This window comes from Boleophthalmus pectinirostris, unplaced genomic scaffold (assembly GCF_026225935.1).
Source record: "Boleophthalmus pectinirostris isolate CB_2022bp ecotype Guang Dong unplaced genomic scaffold, ASM2622593v1 HiC_scaffold_13, whole genome shotgun sequence".
Taxonomy (NCBI): Eukaryota; Metazoa; Chordata; class Actinopteri; order Gobiiformes; family Gobiidae; genus Boleophthalmus; species Boleophthalmus pectinirostris.
Window position 1 is genome coordinate 26,359,166 of NW_026571036.1, and position 23,784 is coordinate 26,382,949.

The 23,784-nt window shown below is 39.1% G+C and overlaps 1 protein-coding gene across 1 annotated transcript in view; it reads left to right on the forward strand.

Annotated features, from left to right (window-relative positions):
* opn8a (opsin 8, group member a) overlaps positions 1-23,784 on the forward strand; it is an 84,577-nt gene that overhangs the window by 11,420 nt on the left and 49,373 nt on the right. Inside the window, exon 2 of the mRNA XM_055149287.1 lies at positions 19,637-19,930. Within this exon, the coding sequence (XP_055005262.1) occupies positions 19,637-19,930 (294 nt within the window). The remainder of the gene's footprint in view (positions 1-19,636; positions 19,931-23,784) is intronic.

The following is a 23,784-nucleotide window of genomic DNA, read 5'->3' on the forward strand; positions in this document are numbered from 1 at the left end:
GCGTCCTGTAAATGCGTAAAGTTTTTCAGACTTTAATGTTTACTTGCTGTGTTTTTTGGTGTCAGAACAAGAGGAACTGCACTTGTGGCGCAAAACTAAAAGTCTTAGCGCATAATTACCTGCAGACATTCCTTCACAGAATAAACAAAGAATTCTGACTGAATCCAACACGACGAACAGACAAACAAAGACGAAACAGTGCTTCATATCAGGTAAAAGAAAAGATGTTTATATGTTTTATTCAGTACAAATCAGCAAGTTTCTGCACATTAAGACAAATATTGCTAACATTTAGTGCACTAGTGAGCGTTAAGATCACTTGTAGTTCTAGTTATCCAATCTTGGAAAAATGATATCTTAAAAAAATCTCAAGTCATTCAAAAGTCAATAATAATTCAAGTAATAGCAGGATTAAGACTACAGCGGGGGGAAGGTGGATGTCTTCTACTGTAATGTTCTCCACCTCACACATTTATTTGTTTTTCAGGGAACTGAAAAACAGGAGAAGCTTCAGTGGACGCTGAAGTCCAGAGCTCGTCGCCTCTGTGTTTCTGTAGCAGCAGGAGGGTCTGGCAGGTCAAAAGGTGGAGATGTAAGTTGTTTGCAGGGTCCCTTCAAATGCCTTTTTCTACAACTCTGTGCTAGAAAACCTTTTGTTATGTCAAATCTACAATATGTATATCTGTGTGTTGTATTTCTTCACCCAACCTTGAATTTTGATACTTCTTTTTTACCACATAGTTGAAGAGGAGCCAGAGATGCTTCATGGTCAAGAGGAAGAGGATGTTCATGGTCACAGAAGCATTATCGAACATTGTGAAGAACAAACATCTTATAACAGTGACTTTGGAAACTCAAGGACAGACTATTATGCACTTAAAGAAGAGAGGAACCAACTGAAATACTACCAGACAACTCTGTCCAAAGTGTGTTAAAGAAACCCAGTATAATACTGTGTATTATAAGTATAATACTGTGTATTCTGTAGTATAATACTGTGTATTATATAGTATAATACTGTGTGCAGTGTTGGGAAGGTGACTTTTAAAATGTATTCCCCTACAGATTACAGATTACATACCCCAAAATATAGTTTGTAACGTGATCCATTAAATTACTTAAAGTGAGTAATGTAATCTGAATACTTTAGGATTACTTGATATTGACATGTATTTTAAAACTACATGAATATAGCAAAACATCCTGAAAATTCTTCTTTGTTCTCTTCAAATTGTCTGTTGAGCCCAAGTCTCCATAAACAGATTTACTGTAGAGAAGCAAAGACGAGGATCTGTGAACATGAGATGTTTTGTCTGCTTAAAGAAAATAAAAAGCCCAGACTTTACTTAACCAGATGAATATTATTGATAGATATGAATGATTTCTATATGAGGTCACTGCTGTCTTAAATTATGTCCACCCTACTGTTAGCTGTCATATTGTTTAGACCTGGTTTTACTCCTGGTTTAGACCTGGTTTAGTCCTGGTTTGGTCCTAGTTTAGACCTGGTTTAGTCCCAGTTTAGCCCAAAATGTGAAAATAGGAAAATCCCACCATGTAATCCATTTATTTCAACAAAGTAACTGTAATCCAATTACCTCTCATTGAAACAGTAACTGTAACTGAATACAGTTATTCATAATTTGTACTCTGATTACGTAACTCCAGTACATGTAATCTGTTACTCCCCAACACTGACTGTGTATATACAAATGTAACCAGAATCCCAATACCTCAACAAACTTTGCTGCCCTCACTGTCGTCACTCTGCTGTCCATTTGATTATTATTTGAACAATACAGAAATGTGAAAGTAAGGTATGTTTCCATTTCACGTGTGCATTGTTCACTTGACATTTAGGTGAATGTTTGCCTACACATGTTTATTCTACTGTAAGAGGCTTATCAGGTCAGTGCTCCTTTGTTCTTTCAGACCAGTGGCCTTATTTCAAAATATTTATGTTTATTGGATTAAAAAAGAGACTTAACCACAAAGTTTTAGTAGACTATTTCTTAGGGAAGTGATGCTTATACATAGTTATGGTTATGAGGCATCACTGAGTTGTGTGTGTCGCTTTACTCGGCTAAACACTCGGTCACTGGGTCCTCTACAGCTCCATCAGGTCTCCAGGTCACTCTCGTGTGGGGTATGGGTCAGTCAGCCTGCCACTATCAGCATTTACCAAAGTATCTGTAACGCCCCCCCTGAGTCAGTGACTGTACAGACCCACAGTTCCAAGATCAAATTCATCCAAACCTGTCATTTCTTCTGCATCATCTATGTTTAACAAAGAAAAAAATGTTCCTAAGACAAGCTGGTTTACACTTGTTTAAAGGTGAAAAAATGCATAGCACACTCAGTTGGCCGATGTCCAAAAGCTTTTTTATTAACAAAATAACATTTCAGCAAAAAATAAAAAGCCTTCATCAGATATTTTTTCTGTCCTGGACCACAGCACACAAAATGATTGCCAGCCCAATGAATGTGAGGTCCCAAAGTGAGGTCACCCAGTGAGTTCAGCCCACTCTACAACAAGAAACAACAGTTTAGACATGTACATAAAAAACATTTTATAAAATACAGAAATAGTTTAAGTCTATCACAAAAAAACAGCTTTGATCAAACTCCACATTCAGTCCGTGAGGAGCAAGAGTCTTACACTTGGTGAATCCAGAAGTGTTCTCTTTTTGACAGGAGCATTTCTAGATTCCCACCTCTAGGGGGCAGCTCCACATGTTCAATGCCAATATATCTTAAAGAAGAGATAGGATGGTTAAAATCAACAAAATGAACACTTACACTTGTTCACACACAGCTCCTCTTTGGCCTCCGTTTCAGCCGCGCCCTGGAGAAAACGTCACAATGTTTACAGACTTTGAAGAGGTCTGTAGTGTAGATAAAATGAGCTCTGGTCATATCATTAAATATAAAGAGAGTCTTTTAAACGGCTCTTTAACATGAACCAGTCCAAAAGATATGGATCCTATATAAAAGCCAAAAGTGTAATCAACATTTATTATTATATTACAAAGCATGACATATTTGTGTATTGCAATACTAAGGTACAGATTTTTATACATATATATATTGCTAAAAAAAACTTAGAAAAAGTGTTCTTGTGGAAATGGTGCTGCCTCTCCACAGATGTGGCGTGTAACTTGGCCTATCACGGTGTTACCAGTTTTTTGTGTGATTTTTATTCAAGTGTTATTATTATTTGCAGTTATGCATAGTCCAGTTAGCATTGCATTTTTCTCCCTTTTAAACCCCCCACCCTTAAACTCCCTGTTGATGGGCATCTACAGAAAATATATGTACACACACATACACACACATAAATACATTTACAGAATACACACATATACATATATAATACAGATATACAGCATCTATATAAAAACACATACCCATACACACATATTGTAGTACCGTATTTTCCGTATTTTGTCATTAAATGGTCTATTTTCTAACTTTTTTCACAAATAAACCACACTGTACTTTAAAGGAAACACAACAGTTGGATGGGTGAGTGGTTTTGTTTGTTTGTGGCGTTCACGGTGACTCTGGGCTTTGTTCAGTTGTGGCGTGTAGGGAGGGTGCTGTCTGGGACCAACGGATTGTCGGCGTGTTCGCAGTGACTCAGTTGTTCAGTTGTGTCTAGAAGTGGCACATTGCACTCGTTTTTCAGTTCATTCCTATTTTAGACCTGGTTTAGTCCTGGTTTAGTCCTGTTTTAGTTCTGTTTTAGTCCTGTTTTAGTTTCCTGGTTTAGACCTGGTTTAGACCTGGTTTAGACCTGGTTTAGACCTATGTAACCAGGGTAGAATTCAGTCCCATTATCCAGATCCAACCCAGGTTTTCCCCCACTCCACATGACTTGTCACCACCCTTGTCACCGCCCATCACACCACCCATTTCACCCATTATCCAATCACACGTCGCCAGTCAGAGTATATAAGGTCCCCTGACTTGTGTGGGAGAGAATCAGGGGACAGAGCTTGAAGGTCAGTACATCTACATGTTTTCATTTCAAATTCTCATGTTTCCCATTTTTAACTTCACCATTCACACCTTTTTAGAACCAGACCTGTTGTGCGACATTGTTATGTGTCCTTCCAATACATTGAAACAGTACTGAACTGGTAAGTTAGAACTGAACCCCATTTATTGATTGATTTGACGGCTTTTGTTCTAGTTAGCTTTTCATGCTGGTGCTAATGCTAGGGCTAGCATGCTAATGCTAAGGTCAGCCATTGTGTCTGGGCCCTATGTCCTGCTCCATGTAGCATATGCCAATGCTAGTTAGCTTAGCATTAGCATGCTAACAGCTAGCATGCTAATCTAATCTTGTGACAGATTGTGACTTATGAACTCTTGTAATGTTAATGTTAATGGTAATGCTAACTGTCCAACATTATGTTCTAAGAGGCCTTTTTGGATGTGCACACAGGCCAGGTGCCCAAACTTGGGTTTAATTTGATGGCGAGCGAGGAACTGTCCTTTTGAGAGAGCTTCGGTCTGGTAGGAGGCTACTCTCCCACCTACCTCCACTACTTAACTGTACAATCGACTGCGCTTAATGGACATCATACCCCCTCAAAATAATTAATACTGGACTCTGAAGTAGCTTGGACTCCATTTTCCACCCTGGGCAAACAGACCCGGTTCACAAGGACGTTGAATTGATTGAATTGCTTGGTTTTTTTTTGGTTGCTGCAGCTGCTGTATATTTTGTTATCTCACTTTTTCTCTGTATAATACACTTTATTCATTTTTTCAACTAACCCGTTGTCTCAATTTACTGCCCCTGCCCTCCTGTAGCCTTACCTTGGATCTTCTGATATTCAACTCCGCTAATTACAGATAGTGGTCATAACACGTTATTACAGTTACAATTATTACACATTCGTTACACTACTTTTATTACCTAAGTAATAAGCAAACGCTTGTTAGACCTGGTGTTAGACCTGGTGTTAGACCTGGTGTTAGACCTGGTGTTAGACCTGGTGTTAGACCTGGTGTTAGACCTGGTGTAGTGTCCGGCAATGAGTGGAATTACTGAGAAAAAAAAAAAAAAGGATATAGCCCAAAATGTGAAAACGGGAAAATACCGCCGTGTAAGCCATTTATTTCAACAAAGTAACTAATCCGGTTACCACTCATTGAAACAGTAACTGTAACTGAATACAGTTACTCATAATTTGTACTCTGATTACGTAACTCTGGTACATGTAATCCATTACACTCCAACACTGTAGTTTACTGAAGTCGTACTGGGACACCCGAGTGGATTCGTGTATAGGGTGCTCTGGATTGTGGGGCGCACAATCATTTTTTGATGGGGTTAGAGGCTTAAGAGCGCATCTGATAGCCCGGAAAATACAGTACATGTATATACACATTCACACACAAAAAACAAAAAACTATCAAAAAAAAAGCATATCCAGGTTTATATTCCCTCTATACAAAACACAGGCAAATTTCCTCTGTCAAAAGACATCAGCAGAAATTGCGTTATACATACTTATTATGTACCATACATAGAAAGTTGACTGAGAGTATACATGTTGTGTACATTCTAAGAACATATAATGAAAAATCTCCAGGTAACAACTGTATAATAGATTCAGATCTCAGTTTGACCAATAGATTGGACCAGCAAGAAATGTTTTTGGTTTTTGCTCCGTGCATTCGAGCAGCAGAAAGCTTCAGCTGAACGATTTCTCAGAAAGATAGGAGCCAGTCTCTCTCAGTCAGAGGTCGAACTGATTTCCACCAGCATATTACTTTTTTTTAGACCTGCTAGTAATATGTGACGAACGTTAACTGTCAGATTTACTTGGACATGTTGTATAACAAAAGAAACTGAGTGCAAGGTGTGGTTATTCCTATTAATTTAGACATTGTCTTTGTGACGTTTTCCCAAAATTGAGCCACCTCAGAGCACTGCCATATCATATGTACAAAAGTGCCCACAGTTTTTTCTCTGCAAAAATCGCAGTGTGGATTGTCTTATTTTCATTGGGTGCAATCTTCTAGTGCAGGGGTGTCAAACTCATTTTGGTCCAGGGGCTGTATCCAACCTACTTTGATCCCAGAGGGACTGGATCAGAAAACTCATGTCATATAAACCCCAAAAATAACAATAAATTCAAATATTTGTGCAGAGAAACACAAATCTATTACAGAAATCTGTTTTAATTGATGAACTCTTTCTTTTACAAAGTATTATAATATTATGAACAACCTGAAACTTGAAGAAATTTCAACACAATGTTTGAACATGAACTTGTATGCAAATAGGAATAAGTTCTTTTTTTTTTTTTTTTTAAATCCTGCACTCGACTCCACTTTTCTCATTTTGGACATTTTGTTGATGAGGGTGTCACGGTCAACAGTCAACACGATCGTCCTTTAAGAGCATTTGGGCTTAATGCTCAATTCCAATTTTTTTGTGAAATCCGATGTTTTTGCGAGGTCGTTCACATTTCCAATTAAATGTGACTTGTGTGTGACTCCAGTGTGAACCGAAAACAGCCCGAAAGTGTCCTGCATGTGCACTGGAGACACGATGACGTCAACCGCAGCGAGCGTGCTCTGTGATTACGGAAGTTGTCCAAACATGGACGCGAGCATTGAGCACCTGGAGATTTTAAAGTTCCTCTCGTACCGGAGCCAGAACATGAACAACTTACTTGTTTTAAGGAGGAGATTGAGAAGGATGAGTTTTTTGGCCGTGGTGTTTTGTGGGACAGTGGCAGCTGAAAGGAACGTGTGGATATGGAGACGTAGCCGTGAGTGGTGATGTGCTTCACTTCAGTGACACTGAGTTCATTAACAATTTTCGCCGACTTCAGTGCAGAATAGTGACGTTTGTGGCTTGTTGATAATGTGTAGGTGGATGAATGCGGCTTTGACCGTTCAGACTGAAGTCGCATGTCAAAAGATCAGATATGTATTGGTTTCAGGACCACATATCCAAGTGTCCTGAGTCACATTTGAAAAAATCTGATCTGTGTCGTTCAAACTGTCATTAAAAGATCAGATACAGGTCACAGAGGCCAAAAAATCGGATTTGGGTCACTTCAGGCTGCAGTCTGAATGTAGCCTTGGATGGAGACAAGTCTTCATTTGTGCTGCTCTGGTGGGAGGGGCCACGCACGGAGACGCTGGAGATGCTGCTCTGCTCAGCACCGCAGAAAATTAACAATATTTTAATAGAAAATATAATTCAAATATTTTAGTAGAAAATCAACCGAGGGCCAGATTAAAGGTCTTGGAGGGCCAGATCCGGTCCCCAGGCCTTATGTTTGACACCAGTGGTCTAGGGTATAAATAAGCTCTATGAATAATTTTGTAATGAATCATTATGCTGGTGATTGGGATTCCTTGATGAAAGCAAAATGTTGGACTAAATCTGGTTCCAATCCCACTCCGTGATCCCTCAATTCAGTTTTCCAAAGCTGCTTGACAGGTAGAATTTTTTGTGTGCACTTAACAATTAGTTTATATCATTCAGAAACCGTACCAGAGCTTTCTGCTTTGTTCAAAATAGAATAAAGGGTGTGATTTTTTTTTTTTTTTTTTTTAGCATGCATCCCCAAGGAACACCACAGGACCACGTTGCAACGGTGTTACCTGTTGTCTGCATGGAAACACAGATGAGTTTTATAGTGGAACATTCAAGCTGGAACAATGTCATTTCCTATAGAGAAGCGAGTGTTGGAGCCTTCATTAGAAAAGATCCTGTCTGGCACCTACAGTATATTTGATTAATACAGAACATTTTCAGCATTTTTCAATCAGTTCTAAATAAAAACCTTATGTAAGTGAGAGTTATGTAAAGGTTGTTCATTTTGGACCCGTCAATCTCCTAATGCAGAGGAAACTGTACGTTTTAATTAACGCAAAGCCCCGAGCTCATTTCAATAGTTTTACATCCCATAATGATGATTACAGTGGAGTCGAGTATTTTTAGGTAGGATCAAAAATCACATTTACAACTGGGACTAAACTTGGACTTAAACCTTGGCAAGAGTCTAGACCAGGACTAAACCGGGACTAGAACAGGACCAAACAAAGTCTCCAGCAGGACTAAACCAACACAAACGGAGCATTAGTAAGACGCCTCTATAGTCACAGCTCACACACAATTAGGAAAAGTGACAGTAGTTAAAGATGCACTGTGGGACTTTTCTGGCCACCACCTTTTCTCCATAAAGAAGTTTTTGCTCTGCCTGGAATGTAGTGGTGGAACTTGCCAAAGTAAAAGTAGTCAAGTGCTGTACTTAAGTATACATTTTTATTATTTGTACTTTTTAAAGTGGATACTGTTTAGTTTTACTCCACTACATTTGAAAGCAGGTATCTGTACTTTTTACTTCACTACATTTTGAACTGGACTGTAAAGTAAAAAGTATTTTGTACTATTGTTTGAAATAGAAAAGGCTGAGAGGTTATTTTTTATCAAGTTCATAATTTGAGCAAACTAAAATATACAAATAAAAACAGCTAGAAAAACAATTGATTCAGTTGTTTCTGTTGAACAAAATTCAGCACAAATCTGTATTAAAATGACAAACATTAAAAGTACTTCATCCACCATGGCTGAACTGTTTCAATTATTTTCATTGCTAAAGAAAATCTGAAAAACATGCATTCGTACTTTCCACAGATCTCACTCGTAAGGTGGCTAGTGTCACCTAGACAAGAGTAGACAAAGACTAAACCGGGACTAGAACAGGACCAAACCAAGTCTTCAGCAGGACTAAACCAACACAAACAGAGCATTAGTAAGACGCCTCTATAGTCACAGCTCACGCAGAGTTAGGAAAAGTGGCAGTAGTTAAAAATGCACTATGGGACTTTTCTTGCCACCTTCTTTTCTCCATAGAGAAGTTTTTGCTCTGCCTGGGATGTAGTGGTGGAACTTACCAAAGTAAAAGTAGTCAAGTACTGTACTCAAGTGTACATTTTTATGATTTGTACTTTTTAAAGTAGGTACTGTTTACTTTTACTCCACTACATTTGAGAGCAGCGTCTTTACTTTTTACACCACTACATTTTTGAACTGTACAGGCCACAATTTGATACATATACACAGGCCACGATACGCTACGTACCTCGATACACAGGCCACGATACGCTTCGTACCTCGATACACAGGCCACGATACGCTACGTACCTCGATACACAGGCCACGATACGCTTCGTACCTCGATACACAGGCCACGATACGCTACGTACCTCGATACACAGGCCACGATACGCTACGTACCTCGATACACAGGCCACGATACGCTACGTACCTCGATACACAGGCCACGATACGCTACGTACCTCGATACACAGGCCACGTATACGCTACGTACCTCGATACATAGGCCACGATACGCTACGTACCTCGATACACAGGCCACGATACGCTACGTACCTCGATACACAGGCCACGATACGCTACGTACCTCGATACACAGGCCACGATACGCTACGTACCTCGATACACAGGCCACGATACGATACGTACCTCGATACATAGGCCACGATGCGTACCTCGATACATAGGCCACGATACAATGCGTACCTCGATACATAGGCCACGATGCGTACCTCGATACAATATATTTCAAATCGATTCCATGAAAATAAAGGCTAAATCATGGTTGTGATACTGAAAGTCTTTGTTAAACCACTTCTTGTGCAAAGTTCATATGAAACACAAATATTTTATTCATCAAAACAGTGAAAATGTCAACTGTGTCACATAAACAAGTTTCCTTCCTCTAAACAAGCAACAAAACTGTAGCTGTAACAAAATAATTTAGTGAAATATACCAAAAATACTCTTGGTGATATATCGATACAGCAGCCCACAATATCGATACTGTAACGGCACATTAAATGATAGGATATATCGATATTTTGATGTTTTTGCACACCTCTAGTTCTAATGTTGTTTCCTTCTAAAAACAGACCTGGAGTTGTGTTTTGTTTCATTCACATATTCGAATAATCTTGTATTATTAGTCTGTCTACATCTCCAAAGCTCAAAATGCTCTGTCCCACCTTGTGATGTCATATAGTGGTAGTTTTGAAGTTAACTGCTACTTTTTATCTTTAGTTCAGACAGTAGAGATTGGCAATTCCAGGACTGAAATAATCCAAATGATTCTGGTGAAGGTGGATGGAGTTTAAAAACACAGTAATTCTTGTATTACCACATGACATCACAAAGTGGTGTTTGTGTTTGAGAATCAATCTAAATCTAAATGCGCAGGCTTTGTGTGTTAAACATGTGTGAATGAAACAAAACACAAGTCCAGGTACATAGATCAGAAAACGGCGTAATATGAGCCCTTTGTTGTTGTGGCTCACTCTGATGTTGGGTTCATACTTTAAGTATTGCAAGATTTTGATCAGTTAAGACAAAATGAGACAATTAAACGAGCTGATTGGCTGAAAAGATTTGATAATTACTCCTCGATTTGTTTTGCTTTATCTCGGCACATTTGCGTCAATGAACAGTTTAATTATATGGTGTTTTAATTGTATTTTTATTAGAGGCTTATCAGAGCAGCTGCTATCTGTAATGCAATAATACAGTCAATTAAACACCTGCGTCCACCTGCCTCCCCCACAGTCTCCCTCAGTGTGATAGAAGTCGAGGATTTTGCTTGGTTAAAGGTCTTGTATTACGCAAAATTGACTCTCGTGAGCTTTAAGTCATGTTAGAATGTCGTTACCGCCTCAAAAACAGACCTGGAGTTATGTTTTGTTTCATTCATACATGTTTGAGTAATCCTTTATTAGTCTGTCTACATCTCCAAAGGTTAAAATGCTCAGTTCCACCTTGTGATCTAGTAGTTTTCAACTGAACATCTCCTTTTTATCTTTTGTTCAGTAGAGATTGGCAATTCCAGGACTGAAATCATCCAGATGATTCTAGTGAAAATGTGTGGAGTTTAAAAACACAGTGGAGCACTTCCTGTATTACCACATGGCATCACACTCAGCCTCAATGTGCAGGGTTTGTGTGTTAAACATGTGTGAATGAAACAAAACACAACTCCAGGTCTGTTTGTAATGAGGAAATTATATTATACAGTAACATAGATCAGAAAATAGTGTAATATGAGCCTTTTAAAGGTGCAATGTGTAACTTTTGTGGGAGGTCCGCTACCTTGTTATTGCTTATTTAATTTCTTTTGCATTTATGTCATTGTCACAGGTGTTTTTATTGCTCAAAAGTACACTGAGGGGCCGTCCACACGACAATGTTTTTTTGGTCAAAACGAAGTTTGTATTAGTTTTGATCTTTCGTTCACATGGAGCCAGCGTTTTGGGTGGGCAAAAACTGAGTTTTTTGAGAACGAGTTCCAGAGTGGAGAAATGTGAGAACGCCGGAATTGCGTTGCCGTGTGGACGAGCAAACCGCAGCTTTTGGAAAATGATGATGTCGCGATCCCGCCAGGGTCCTCTGATGCAGCGAAGCCTGCAGCCCTCGAACTGGCCTCCGCTGACCACAAGAGTGTTGCCAAAATGAGACAGGTGTAACCCATGGAGCCTCTCCCATCACCCAGCAAACAAGACACGCTGCTAGCGCCAATACTAACAACACGCACCACAGATTACGCACACGGATCAATAATAAGACTACATTTACACTGAAATGAATCCGCATATCATCGTAACACTGTATCAGAAATGATCTGCGTCCAGACATGTCGTTTCTGTGTCCGCAAGTCTTCCCTCTCCACACAGCTTTGAGCATATTTGTTTACGTTTTACAAAAACAAAACTTAAAACCACATGGCTCATTTGCACAAACTAAGCACTCAAAAAACAGCTCACTATTGTGCGCTGATGCAGTTCAGCTTCTGTCAGACTAAAGGACATGACTCAGTGCAATATGTAGGTTATTTCTGTGACTTATGTTTAACTTTTGCAAAACAAAACAGCTATATTTCTGGGAATCATTTGCATTATTAAATATTATCATTGTTAACAGTGCCACATACAGGTGTGATAGATGTATTACATCATTTTCACTCAGTTCTCACTGACCGTGTGTGGACGGAAATTTTTTTTCAACCCGCAAAAAAAATCCAGGAGTGTTGTCGTGTGGACGTCGCCTGATAAACACACTGTTATTGTTTTTATTTTTAATTTCTTGGGTTCATTACAGTAAAATGTATTTATCTTGACATGTCATATCAGCTGTTCCTGTGGGCGTGTTCAGATGCTGTTACTTCCTGTGGGCGTGGTCAGCTGTTGTTACTTCTTGATATGAAGGATTGAAGTTTTCCTGCTCTGTTTTTTCTGTTTGTGTTCTGGTGAGGTTTACATTTTTATTGTGAGCGAGGTTGCCTCTCCATAGATGTGACATGTAATTTTGCACCGTTTGTCGCCATGGAGACAGACACATTTAATGCTGCTGAACATCAGACGCTGAGCAAGAACAACTAAATCTATAAATCAACTTGCTTTTGTGTTTTAAGCTTATCAAAAGTATAATTAACTATTCCTTTCTTTTATTATTCATGACTTTTTAATCTGTTATTGCTTTCTTCTTCAAAACCAGTTTTCATGTTAAATACACTTTGTTGAATCATTTATGTTGGGGTTGTAGGGTTCTTTGGTTTCAGTATTTCCTCGGTGTTTCTTGTTTTTGAAATACTCCTTATTACTGCTGTATTCTGCAAAATTGACTCTTGTGAGCTTTAAGTCATGTAAGAATATTGTCTCATCCTCAAAAACAGAGCTGGAGTTCTGTTTTGTTTCATTCACACATTTGAGTAACTCTTTATTACTGGTCTTCTTGTGCAAAGTTCATATGAAACACAAATATTTTATTCATCAAAACAGTGAAAATGTCAACTGTGTCACATAAACAAGTTTCCTTCCTCTAAACAAGCAACAAAACTGTAGCTGTAACAAAATAATTTAGTGAAATATACCAAAAATACTCTTGGTGATATATCGATACAGCAGCCCACAATATCGATACTGTAACGGCACATTAAATGATACGATATATCGATATTTTGATATTTTTGCACACCTCTAGTTCTAATGTTGTTTCCTTCTAAAAACAGACCTGGAGTTGTGTTTTGTTTCATTCACATGTTCGAATAATCTTGTATTATTAGTCTGTCTACATCTCCAAAGCTCAAAATGTTCTGTTCCACCTCGTGATGTCATGTAGTGGTAGTTTCCAAGTTAACGGCTTTTTTAACCTTTTGTTCATTAGAGAAGGTGCTCCCTGTTTGTTTTATCGCTTGAGCCTTCTGTATTTGCATATGCTGTGTGGTATCTGGCTCCTGATTGGTGGGGTGTAGTTCCGTTGCTGTTGGGCTGGCTCTTGGAGGTAGGGTTGTCCCGATGGAGTCCGCAGTCACGTGATCAGCGCTGATTTTTTTATCACGTGACTGCAGACTCGATCCGGACTCGGATGTTATGTGCCGATCAGGTATGGGATAAATAATATATGTATATAATAGTGCTGTCAAGTGATTTAAAAAATTGAGTGATTAATTAATTATGATCTGTAATTAATTAATCTAATCTCTTTTTAATCTCACCTAAAAATTGCTGAGAAACGCTTCAACTTGAGGTATTTTCATTTAAATTCATTATTACATTATTGTGGCAGATCAAAAGACTGATATAGAACAAAGACTTTATAAAGTCATTTATTGTTTAACAAACTTTAACAGATGCAGTCACTTACATTCCACAGTATCATCATTATTATTATTACTAATCTGCATAAATAAACTCAACTTTACAACATATAAACAATAACCACTCTAGAGCCACATCAGCCCGTTTGACATTAGAATGTGTTTAATGCAGCTTTGTGCAAGTCTCACAGAAACTAAACTTAAAATCGCATGGCTCATTTGCATAAACTAAGATGAGAGGAAAAAAAAAAAAAAACACTTGTGCGCTGATGCGGTTCAGCTTCTACTAAAGGACTTGACTCAGTGGAATATGAGTGTTCTCTCTGTGACAGAGGGATGTCGATGGTGAAGGTGAGTGTGTTCTGTGTTTGTCACAATGTTTTCAAAGATCGCAGGTTCATCACAGATGTGGGCGAGAACAGGAATGAAAATTACAGTTCTTTGCGGGAGCGATGTGTTGTTGTCCCAACAACACATAAAAACAGATTTTATAATAAGGCAACTCACATACAGAAACAGTAAAGTTAGAGATTAAAAATAAGATTAACGCGATTAAAAATATAACTCACTAAATATGACTGTAATTGATTAATCGCAATTAATGCGATAATTTGACACCACTAGTATATAACACACAGAACACAACAGTTTTTCTGAGGCGCGGGATTTGCTCAGGGACGTCTAGTCAGCGCGACTGTCTGTCCCAGCGCCTGTTGTACTTATGCTGGGACTTTTGGGCCATGCTGTACTCGGGCGCTGTTACCTGTGGTTCTGTGGTCCGTGTTCACACCTTCACGGCCGATGGCGTCATCACACAGTGCTGTTTGTTGCAAACAAATCAAACAGTGCTGTTGTGTAGCAGAGTTGGTGCTTTTGGCGGTGAGGATCCATCCAGCTGCATGAAGTGTCTATTGAGGGACTGATGTTGCGGTGCGTTCTGCTGTGGATTTGTGGATGTGGTGGCGGTGTGGGGGAGTGGGGGTGGTCGGGGGAGAGAGGCTGTGGGGCTTCTAATTTTTATTTGGTAAGATTTTGTATTATTTGGATTTCATAGACGAGCCGAAATGTTTTTAATATAATGCACATGCAAACATATAATATCAAATATACAAAGTGTAGATTGTGCAGAGTGTAATCTCAGGTCTGATCTGGTTCTGGTCTGGTTCCTGTTTTGTCCAGTTCATTAAGTTTACTAAGTTACACATTCCAAGACCAAACTGTGAAAAGTCAAGATTTTCAACAATGAAGGTTCATGATTAGAAAAGTGAATAAAAAAGTTCAGCCCAAATACTAAACATTGAAATCAATACAGTCACACATCCTGGATCTTATTCTTTGATTTTGAGTATCTGAGTATGAAATAAACTAAGAGCAAAGGACTTTTTTTTTTTTTTTTTTTTTTCAGTACTTGTACTTGAGCACTTCTTCTACCATGGGTTTAATCTGACTTTTCACTTATGTAGATCCTCCTTCTCTGTATACAGTTGTTTTTGGTGGAATTCTTAAGAATAATTTGGATTTATTTTTGCCATACCGCACCCCCATTTAATCGATACACAGGGCATATCTTTAGTCAACCAAGAAAAGGTCCTATATTATGTACATTATATAATGCTGTTACGTCCTCAAAAACATACATGGAGTTGTGTTTTGTTTCATTCACACATCTCCAAAGCTCAAAAACTCAGTCTAAATCTACAGGGTTTGTGTGTTAAACATGTGTGAATGAAACAAAACACAACTCCAGGTCTAATTGTGATGAGAAAACGACATTAGAACACAGATTAGAAAATAGTGTCATATGGAGCCTTTAACTGACTATAAGAAATTTTAGATTTGAAAAGTCGTGTGAATTGTCACTCTTTATTTGCACCGTGACTAAAAAGACCTTGCTCAGTACTTTGATTGCTTTAATATAAGAAACATGTCTACAATAAGAATAATATAACCTTATTCAAAACACAGAAAATGAATGCGCAGAATCAAGTGGCAGAGATGAATCACAAGTTGTGTTTTGTTGTGGTAAGTGCGACACTTTCTGATGAAGAGGTACTGAAAGAAAACGTTTAATGAGATTTTTCACAGCCCACAGTTAGCTGATTAAAATAAAGGTTCTATATAATGCAAAACAGACTCTGATCTTTAAGACATGGTATAATGATGTTACTAGGGTGTGCACGGCCATGAGTTTGTCCAACACTAAAACAAGAGACAATACACTTAGATTTATCAATAATTACTTCTAATAATCATGTAGTAGTCATGTCCACATTCACAAGCACAAAACTGTATTATATTAATGTATTTATTTTTAAATCATGAGAACAGTAAATGTAATGAATCAAATCAAACACATTTTGAATTGATTCAAACACATTTTGAATTTATTGAAGAACTGTGTAATGTAGTGTCGCGTTAGGGATGGGCCTTCAATGAAATTTTCTTAATCGATCGTTGGAAAAATTAACTATCGATTAGTCATTAACGTTTTTCTATTAAAATGATCATCATTATTATTACTATCTGCACTACTAATCTATATAAATAAATTCAACTTTACGACATATAAACCGTAACCACTATAGAGCCACATCAGCTGTTTGAGATTATAATGCGTTTAATTCAGTTTTGCACAAGTCTCACAGAAACTTAAAACCGCATTGCTAATTTGCATAAACTAACCAAAGATAAAACTACAGCTCTTGTGTCGCTGATGCGGTTCAACTTCTGTCAGATTAAAAGACATGACTCAGTGGAATGCAGGTTAGTGTGACCATATTTGCGTCAAAACCAAGACATTGTACGGGGGGAGGGAGGTGGGGACTCGTCATCGACATTGAGCGACTCTCACCTGGCAACTTTTTTCCACTGGACACTAGGGCTGGGTATCACCAAGAAGTTGCCGATACGATACGTACCTCGATACGCAGGCCCCGATACGATACGTATCTCGATACAGTGCACTTTCGATACGATTCGATACGATATATTGCAAAACGATTCGATACGATTCAGAAAAAAATAATGGCTTTCAGCCTCTTACTTAATGATCAACACAATTTTTACAAAAAAAATTAACATTAATGGTGCATTTACCTTCCATTTATTGAAGATTAAAGAAAATAAAGTGCTTTTTGTTTAATGCATGTTTCTAACTAGAACAATACATACAACTTCAAAAACCTGTAACCTACATTTGCATTGGTCATCATCATTCATAGCTTTTATGAGCTTAACAATAATTTGAAAAATGGCACGTGTAGTTTAACTGATCTAAAGGATATTCTCTGCAGCTGTTAGTCTGACTCACTGAGGGTGCGCACTTCTTTCTCTGTCTTTCTCACCTCACTTGACGAAAGAGCAGCAGATTTCGCTTGTTGCTGCTCAAGAAATCGTTGGAGCACGACGTGCGCACTGTTCCACCTGGTCACAACGTCTACTATCAATGTGTGCTGCGGTAACCGCAGCAGCTTTTGCTTCTAGTGGAGTACGTGGCTGGCTGTGGCGCTGCGCCTGAAAAAGTTTGAAATGCGTCTCACGCGACCCAATAGACGCGCGACTACAGGTAGTTTCAAAGCGCACTGTGACGCCAGGTTCAACGTAAATGTAACATGCCCGTGAGCTCCACCGTGATGCTCATATTAGTGGCGTTGTCTGTCACGATAGTCGGGTCTTTTCTAGCGATGTCCCATTCCTCAAGAGCTGCGCTGAGTAGCTCCGCAGTGTTGGTCCCTGTGTGACTTTGATGCATGGCTCTAGTTTGTAAACATGTGAAATTAGCTCCCAGTGTTCGTTGACAAAATGGCTTGTAATGGTTACGTACGATTCCGTGGCGCGGGACATCCACCCATCACAGGTAAGGGCCACTCTCGGAGCTGCACTTAGACTGGTTTTAACTGCGTCTTTCACCCTCTGGTACATTCGCGGCACCGCCACCTCCGTCAAATGTTTACGTGTGAGAATCATACAACGTTGTGTTTAATGTGTTTACTATGAGACGAAAGCCTGGGTTCTCCACAACACTGTACGGGCAGATATAATGCACGATAATGTCTGTGATCTTAAGTGCACGCGGAGAGTTGGAGGATGGTTTACTTATCTGGCTCTCCAAAGTGGGTTGTTTTGGGTCCATGCTTTTCTTTGAGGGCGGCAAGGCTAGTTTATCTGCATGTGAACTCGGAGGTTGGTCGTATTACCTGAATATTTGATAGCAGTTTGGCAATGCATACATATGGCGCTGGTCTTGTCCACCCCCTGACCATTTTCTTGGGCTTTAAAACCATAATGCGCCCATACGTCTGCTTTTAGAGTAGAAGGCGGTTTAAAAATCTTTCTTACCATTTTTCTATTTTCGCTTCTCTTGCGCACTTCTCTTCTCCAGTAAAGACGTGGAAGCGCGGCTATACTGCCCCCCTAACATCCTAAGGGGAATATCGATACTAGAAAACGAAGAATCGATACTGTATCGATTTGAAAAATATCGATACGTATCGGTGTATCGATATTTTAGCACACCCCTACTGGACACCGAAACATATGTGCTGCTTTATACACTGTGCACATGGCCTCACACTTGTCCCGACCGGAACGGAAAGCGTGGAATTTCTTGTACAAATCATCGTTAAATACACATTTGTGCTTCGGGACATTGCAGGCTGACCCACTGTTTGTTTGCTCGCTCCTTCTGAGTGCAGAGAGACGCATGTACAGACCCCTGTTTGGTCAGGCTACGCACAACAACCTACATTCTGTTTGTCGATTAAAATTAACATAATCGATGAAATTCTTAATGATCCATAATTCTTAATCCACTAATCAGGCCCATCCCCAGTCGCGATATATCACTGAATTAATTTTTTCTTATACCCCTAGTAGTTTCCTCCTCAAAAACAGACCTGGAGTTGTTTTGTTTCATTCACACATGTTTGAGTAACTCTTTATTATTAGTCTGTTTACATCTCCAAAGCTCCAAATGTTCTGTTCCACCTTGTGATGTCAAGAAGTTGGAAACCTTGAAAACCCTGTAATTGTAATCGGTAGTTTTATTTAATTATTTGAATACTTGAAATTTCTCAGCATACAAAATCAAAACTTGACATATTTGAAACAAAGAAGGAGACACCTTGAAAATAGAACATTCTGCATGAGATGAAACCATAAAGGAATGTTTTTTCCAAACAAAGCTGAGGTTATGTATTAAAGAGACCATCATCACAAACAGACCTGGAGTTGTTTTGTGTCATTCACATGTTTAACACACAAACCCTACACATTTAGGCTTAGTTCTCGCCTCAAGCTGAAAACACTCTGTTCCACCTTGTGATGTCATGTGGTAATACAGGAAGTGCTCCACTGTGTTTTTAAACTCCACACACCTTCACTAGAATCATTGGCAAGTCCAGAGCTGAAATTATCCAAATCTGTACTGAAGAAAAGTAAAAGGAGCTGTTAACTAAACTACCACTATGTGACATCACAAAGTGGAACAGAGCATTTTGAGCTTTGGAGAGGTAAACAGACTAATAATAATAAAGAGTTATTCAAACGTGTGAATGAAACAAAACACAACTCTAGGTCTGTTTTTGAGAAGGAAACAACATTCTAAAGCCCTATTCACCAAGGATTACTTTTGGATCGTTGGTGATTTATAATTAAAAAAAACATAAATATATCCAAAATAAACTATATATCCAGCTGTTCTACAATCTCTATATTAAAAAAATAAAATAATTATTTATATATAAAAAAAAAATCCCAATCTAAAATCGCGATCACAATTCGATTCCCTGCACAGCCTTATCCCGAGGTTGTACTTCTCCAGTGTGACCAGGGCTTAACCTGCGTAAAAGCTCACAAGAGTTTTTGTGTCATATAGGACCTTTAAATGTGTTACCAAATCAAACGCATGAATCCTCCTTATTTCTTGATGTTTTCTTTCTTTTTTTTTTTCACAGCCATCATGTCCATCGTGGGTAACGCCGCTGTGCTCGTGAGCGCTTGTCGGCGGTTCAGTCTCCTCAAAGCTCCGGAGCTCCTGACGGTGAATCTGGCCGTGACGGACATCGGGATGGCCCTGACCATGTACCCGCTCTCCATCTCCTCGGCCTTTAACCACGCCTGGCTGGGAGGAGACTCCACCTGCCTGTACTACGGCGTCATGGGGATGCTCTTCAGCGTCACCAGCATCATGACCCTCGCCGTGATGGGGATGATCCGGTACCTGGTCACGGGGACGCCACCCAAAACAGGTACAAGAACAAGACTGGTGTTTTAACTTCTTGGGTTCTTTTTATTTATCTTTTAATTCAAACTTTGATTGACTTTTCAGTGGAGAAGTGACAGTTACACTTTGCAAGTTATCAAGCATATTTACATTGTTTGTTAATTTTTTTCCCACCAAACCACCACAACATTGGTTTTGCTTCTGTATACATCTCCTCTAGTTTTCTAATTGTAAATCTTTTTTTCTTTTTTTTTTTTTTTTTAAACAAATAGACAAGAAGTCCTTTATTTTCCAGGCTATTAGATGCGCTTGTAAGCCTCCAACTCCATCAAAAAATGACTGCACGCCCCACAATCCAGAGCGCCCTATACACGAATCCACTCGGGTGTCCCAGCACGACTTCAGTAAACTACAAAGCTGCAGCGCACGCAAACACACACGGAGCAGACAGCGACCGCACAGCGAAAAACACCCACAGACACAGACTCATCTCTCCACGCCGACGAGGAACGGAACGGAGGAACGAACCAAAAAAGCGAGTGCAATGTGCCACTTCTAGACACAACTGAACAACTGAGTCACTGTGAACACGCCGACAATCCGTTGGTCCCAGACAGCACCCTCCCTACACGCCACAACTGAACAAAGCCCAGAGTCACCGTGAACGCCACAAACAAACAAAACCACTCACCCATCCAACTGTTGTGTTTCCTTTAAAGTCCGGTGCGGTTTATTTGTGAAAAAAGTTCGAAAATAGACCATTTAATGACAGTGCGCCTTATAATCCAGAGCGCCTAATAGCCCAGAAAATACAGTAATATAAAATAAGATCACTGTAAAAGAACAATGGAGGAGCCAAAAAAAAAAAAAATGGTGTCATTACAAGTTCTCTTTGTGAATGAAATCTGTCCATGGTTTCCAGCTTGTCTCGTGTTTGTCGTGTTCCATTCTCATCGTAAAATTGAGTCTGTCCATTTTGGATATGTCTTTAACGAGGTCTTCCCAATCTTTCAGTGTAGGTGTTTTGTCTGTCATTTTTTTGGTAATCTTTACTTCACTTTCATTTTTCACACAAGACAATACAGTAGGACGTGTCTTAACCTTGTTGACAGCCATCTTCAGAACTGTCCAAATGATGAAAGATATCAGCAAGGTAAATACACCTCCTACTGTATCCACCGTATTCCACCCCGCTCACTTTTGTCTCTAAACGCTCCTTAACCGCATGTTTGTGTGGTGGTACTTCCAGTTAAACAGAGAATTTGGGAGTTTTTATGGTGTTAAAACAATGGACTGGTGCATTGGGTTGTTTTGGTACCGGTCCACAAAACTGCGAACCCCCTTCTCATATGCAGCACAGACCATGCCTCCTCCCATATTTTCCAGAATTAAAACCAGGACTAAACTTGGACTAAACCAGAACTAAAACCAGGACTAAACCAGAACTTAAACCAGGACGAAAACCAGAACTAAAACCAGGACAAAAATCTGTTCTAAACCAAGTCTAAAACCAGGACTAAACCAAAAAAAAACAAAACAAAAAAACAACTGCAATAAATAAATAACAGAATAAAACACTTTAGTAATTAATTAAAGTAGTTTGTATCTATAATGAGTCATAGAAAATATGACTCTTTCTACAGCTCAAATCTGATCATACTACAGAAAAATGTCCAAGAAAAAGGTATAAATAAGTAGTCCCCACAACAAATACTGATCTCCAAAAATGATTGTTCCATCTATCCTATATCATATCTATCACCAATAAGTCTGTTCCACCTTGTGATGATGTCACGATTTAATAGTTTTCAGGTTAACAGCTCCATTTACCTTCAGTAGAGCTTGGCAATTCCAGGGCTGAAATTATCCAAATGAATCTAGAGAAGGTGTATAGAGTTTAAAACACAGCGTTTTGAGAGAAATACTCAGAAAGTAGTGTAATATAGTTCTTTTTAAACATTAACCAACAGGAATAGGAAGACTGAACAAACGATGTGACCTTCAAACAGGAAACTACATAAGACCAGTGACGCTTTTGCTGTGGTCCTTCGTTTTACACGTACAATTTCACAGACAGTCGATGTGTCACTCTCCCGTGACCCCGGTCCCTGACATCCTACAAAACGCCTTTAATTATTCATGTGCTCATCGCTCCCCCGACTCTCACTGAGGTTATCTGTGTTATCTGCTCCATAAGGGTGACTTGTTGTACAGTTGTAGGGAGTATTATCCAGGGGCGGTTGGTGGTATAATTTTTTGAGGGGCGCCAAGGCCAAAATTATAAATATATATTATGAATTGATGTATTATATATAGGCTATATAGTGTTATAACGAATGCCAGAAACAGACAGACATTTTGGTCACTATTGGCTGAACTACACATGGTAACACGGCGCTCACACCCAGCACCAAAAATGACCTCAAAACTACAATAAGATTAGAGGCTACGGTCAACAACACAAACACACGGCGTCAGTGTTGCTCCTACAGCGCACGGCAGAACAACCAGAGCAGCTCACCACCAGCTCATTTACGCACTATTTACCTGTGAGACGCCGTCCTCAGATTTGCCCCAAAATGAATGAAAACAAGCCTCTTACCTTCTCCAGAGACTGAAGCAGAGTGTTTCCTCTATCCACTGTCCAACTTGTTCTGTCTCCAAAAGTGTATTGTCCAATAGACACATCAAGAATCTCAGACTTCCGGTCACTGCGCAATGCATACTGTGATTTTCCGAAAAAGTGAGCATCAAACCGCCACGTTTGTTTTCCCAGTGGGATGCATCTACTGACAAAGTCGACCAAAGTCTTTTAACCCATATCACTTTTGTTTTTGATTCTGATATTGTCATATTTTAGTTTTGGGATTCAGACATCTTAATTTTGTGGTTGTTGGATCCTAACAGCGGAAAACGGCTCGAGAAATTTGTTTGCGAACTCCATAAATACAAAAGGGAATCAGATGTGTGTGACTGCAAACCTCCGTTCAAACTGTTTCCCTTCCCAACGGAAATTGAAAAATAGTGAAAGTTGAAGGCGATGGGCAGGATTGATACTCAGGAAGGATGAAAAAGGAAACCTTTGTCTGCCTAAATCATCCCGAGTTTGCAGTGAACATTTTGTATGTGGAGCACCATCAAAGCAAAACTCCGATTCCTCAGTCAGCCTTGGTTACGAATTTAAAAAGTCAACACCAAAGTGAAAGGCACCAGCTGTTCGCCAAGAAACACCTTCCACTGCAAAGAGACCAAGACTTAATGTTGCTGTAAAACTACAAGAACAAGAAAGTGTGAGCTCAGCCTGTTTGTCTTCTGTACCTCTCACTTAACAAAAGTTAACTTATTATATTGAAAAAAACTAAGATTTCATAAGGATAATTTCAGCCCTGGAACTGCCAATCCCTACTGAAGAAAAGGCAAAAGGTAACCTGAAAACTATTGCTTCATGATATCACAAAGTGGAACAGACCATTTTCACATGTGAATGAAACAAAACAACTCTGGGTATATTTTAAGGAGGTAACAGCATTAGAACATACATTAAAGCTCAAAAAAATTAATTAATTAAATTCAAGTCTAAGTCTAAGTTGATATGGGTATTTTCAAGACCAGTGCAGATATACATGCATCCTGAATTTCAGACTTCCAGTCATTGCGCAATGCATACTGGGAAGGATTTTTCGAAAAAGTGAGCATCAAACCGCCGTGTTTGTTTTCCCAGTGCAAAGTTGATCTTTTCTAGTCTTTTGAACCATATCACTTTTGTTTCTGGTTCTGATATTGTCATATTTTAGTTTTGGGATTCGGACATCGTTAATTGTGTGGTTGTTGGATCCTAACAGCAGAAAATGGCTCGAGAAATGGGCTTCGGAAAGTTTG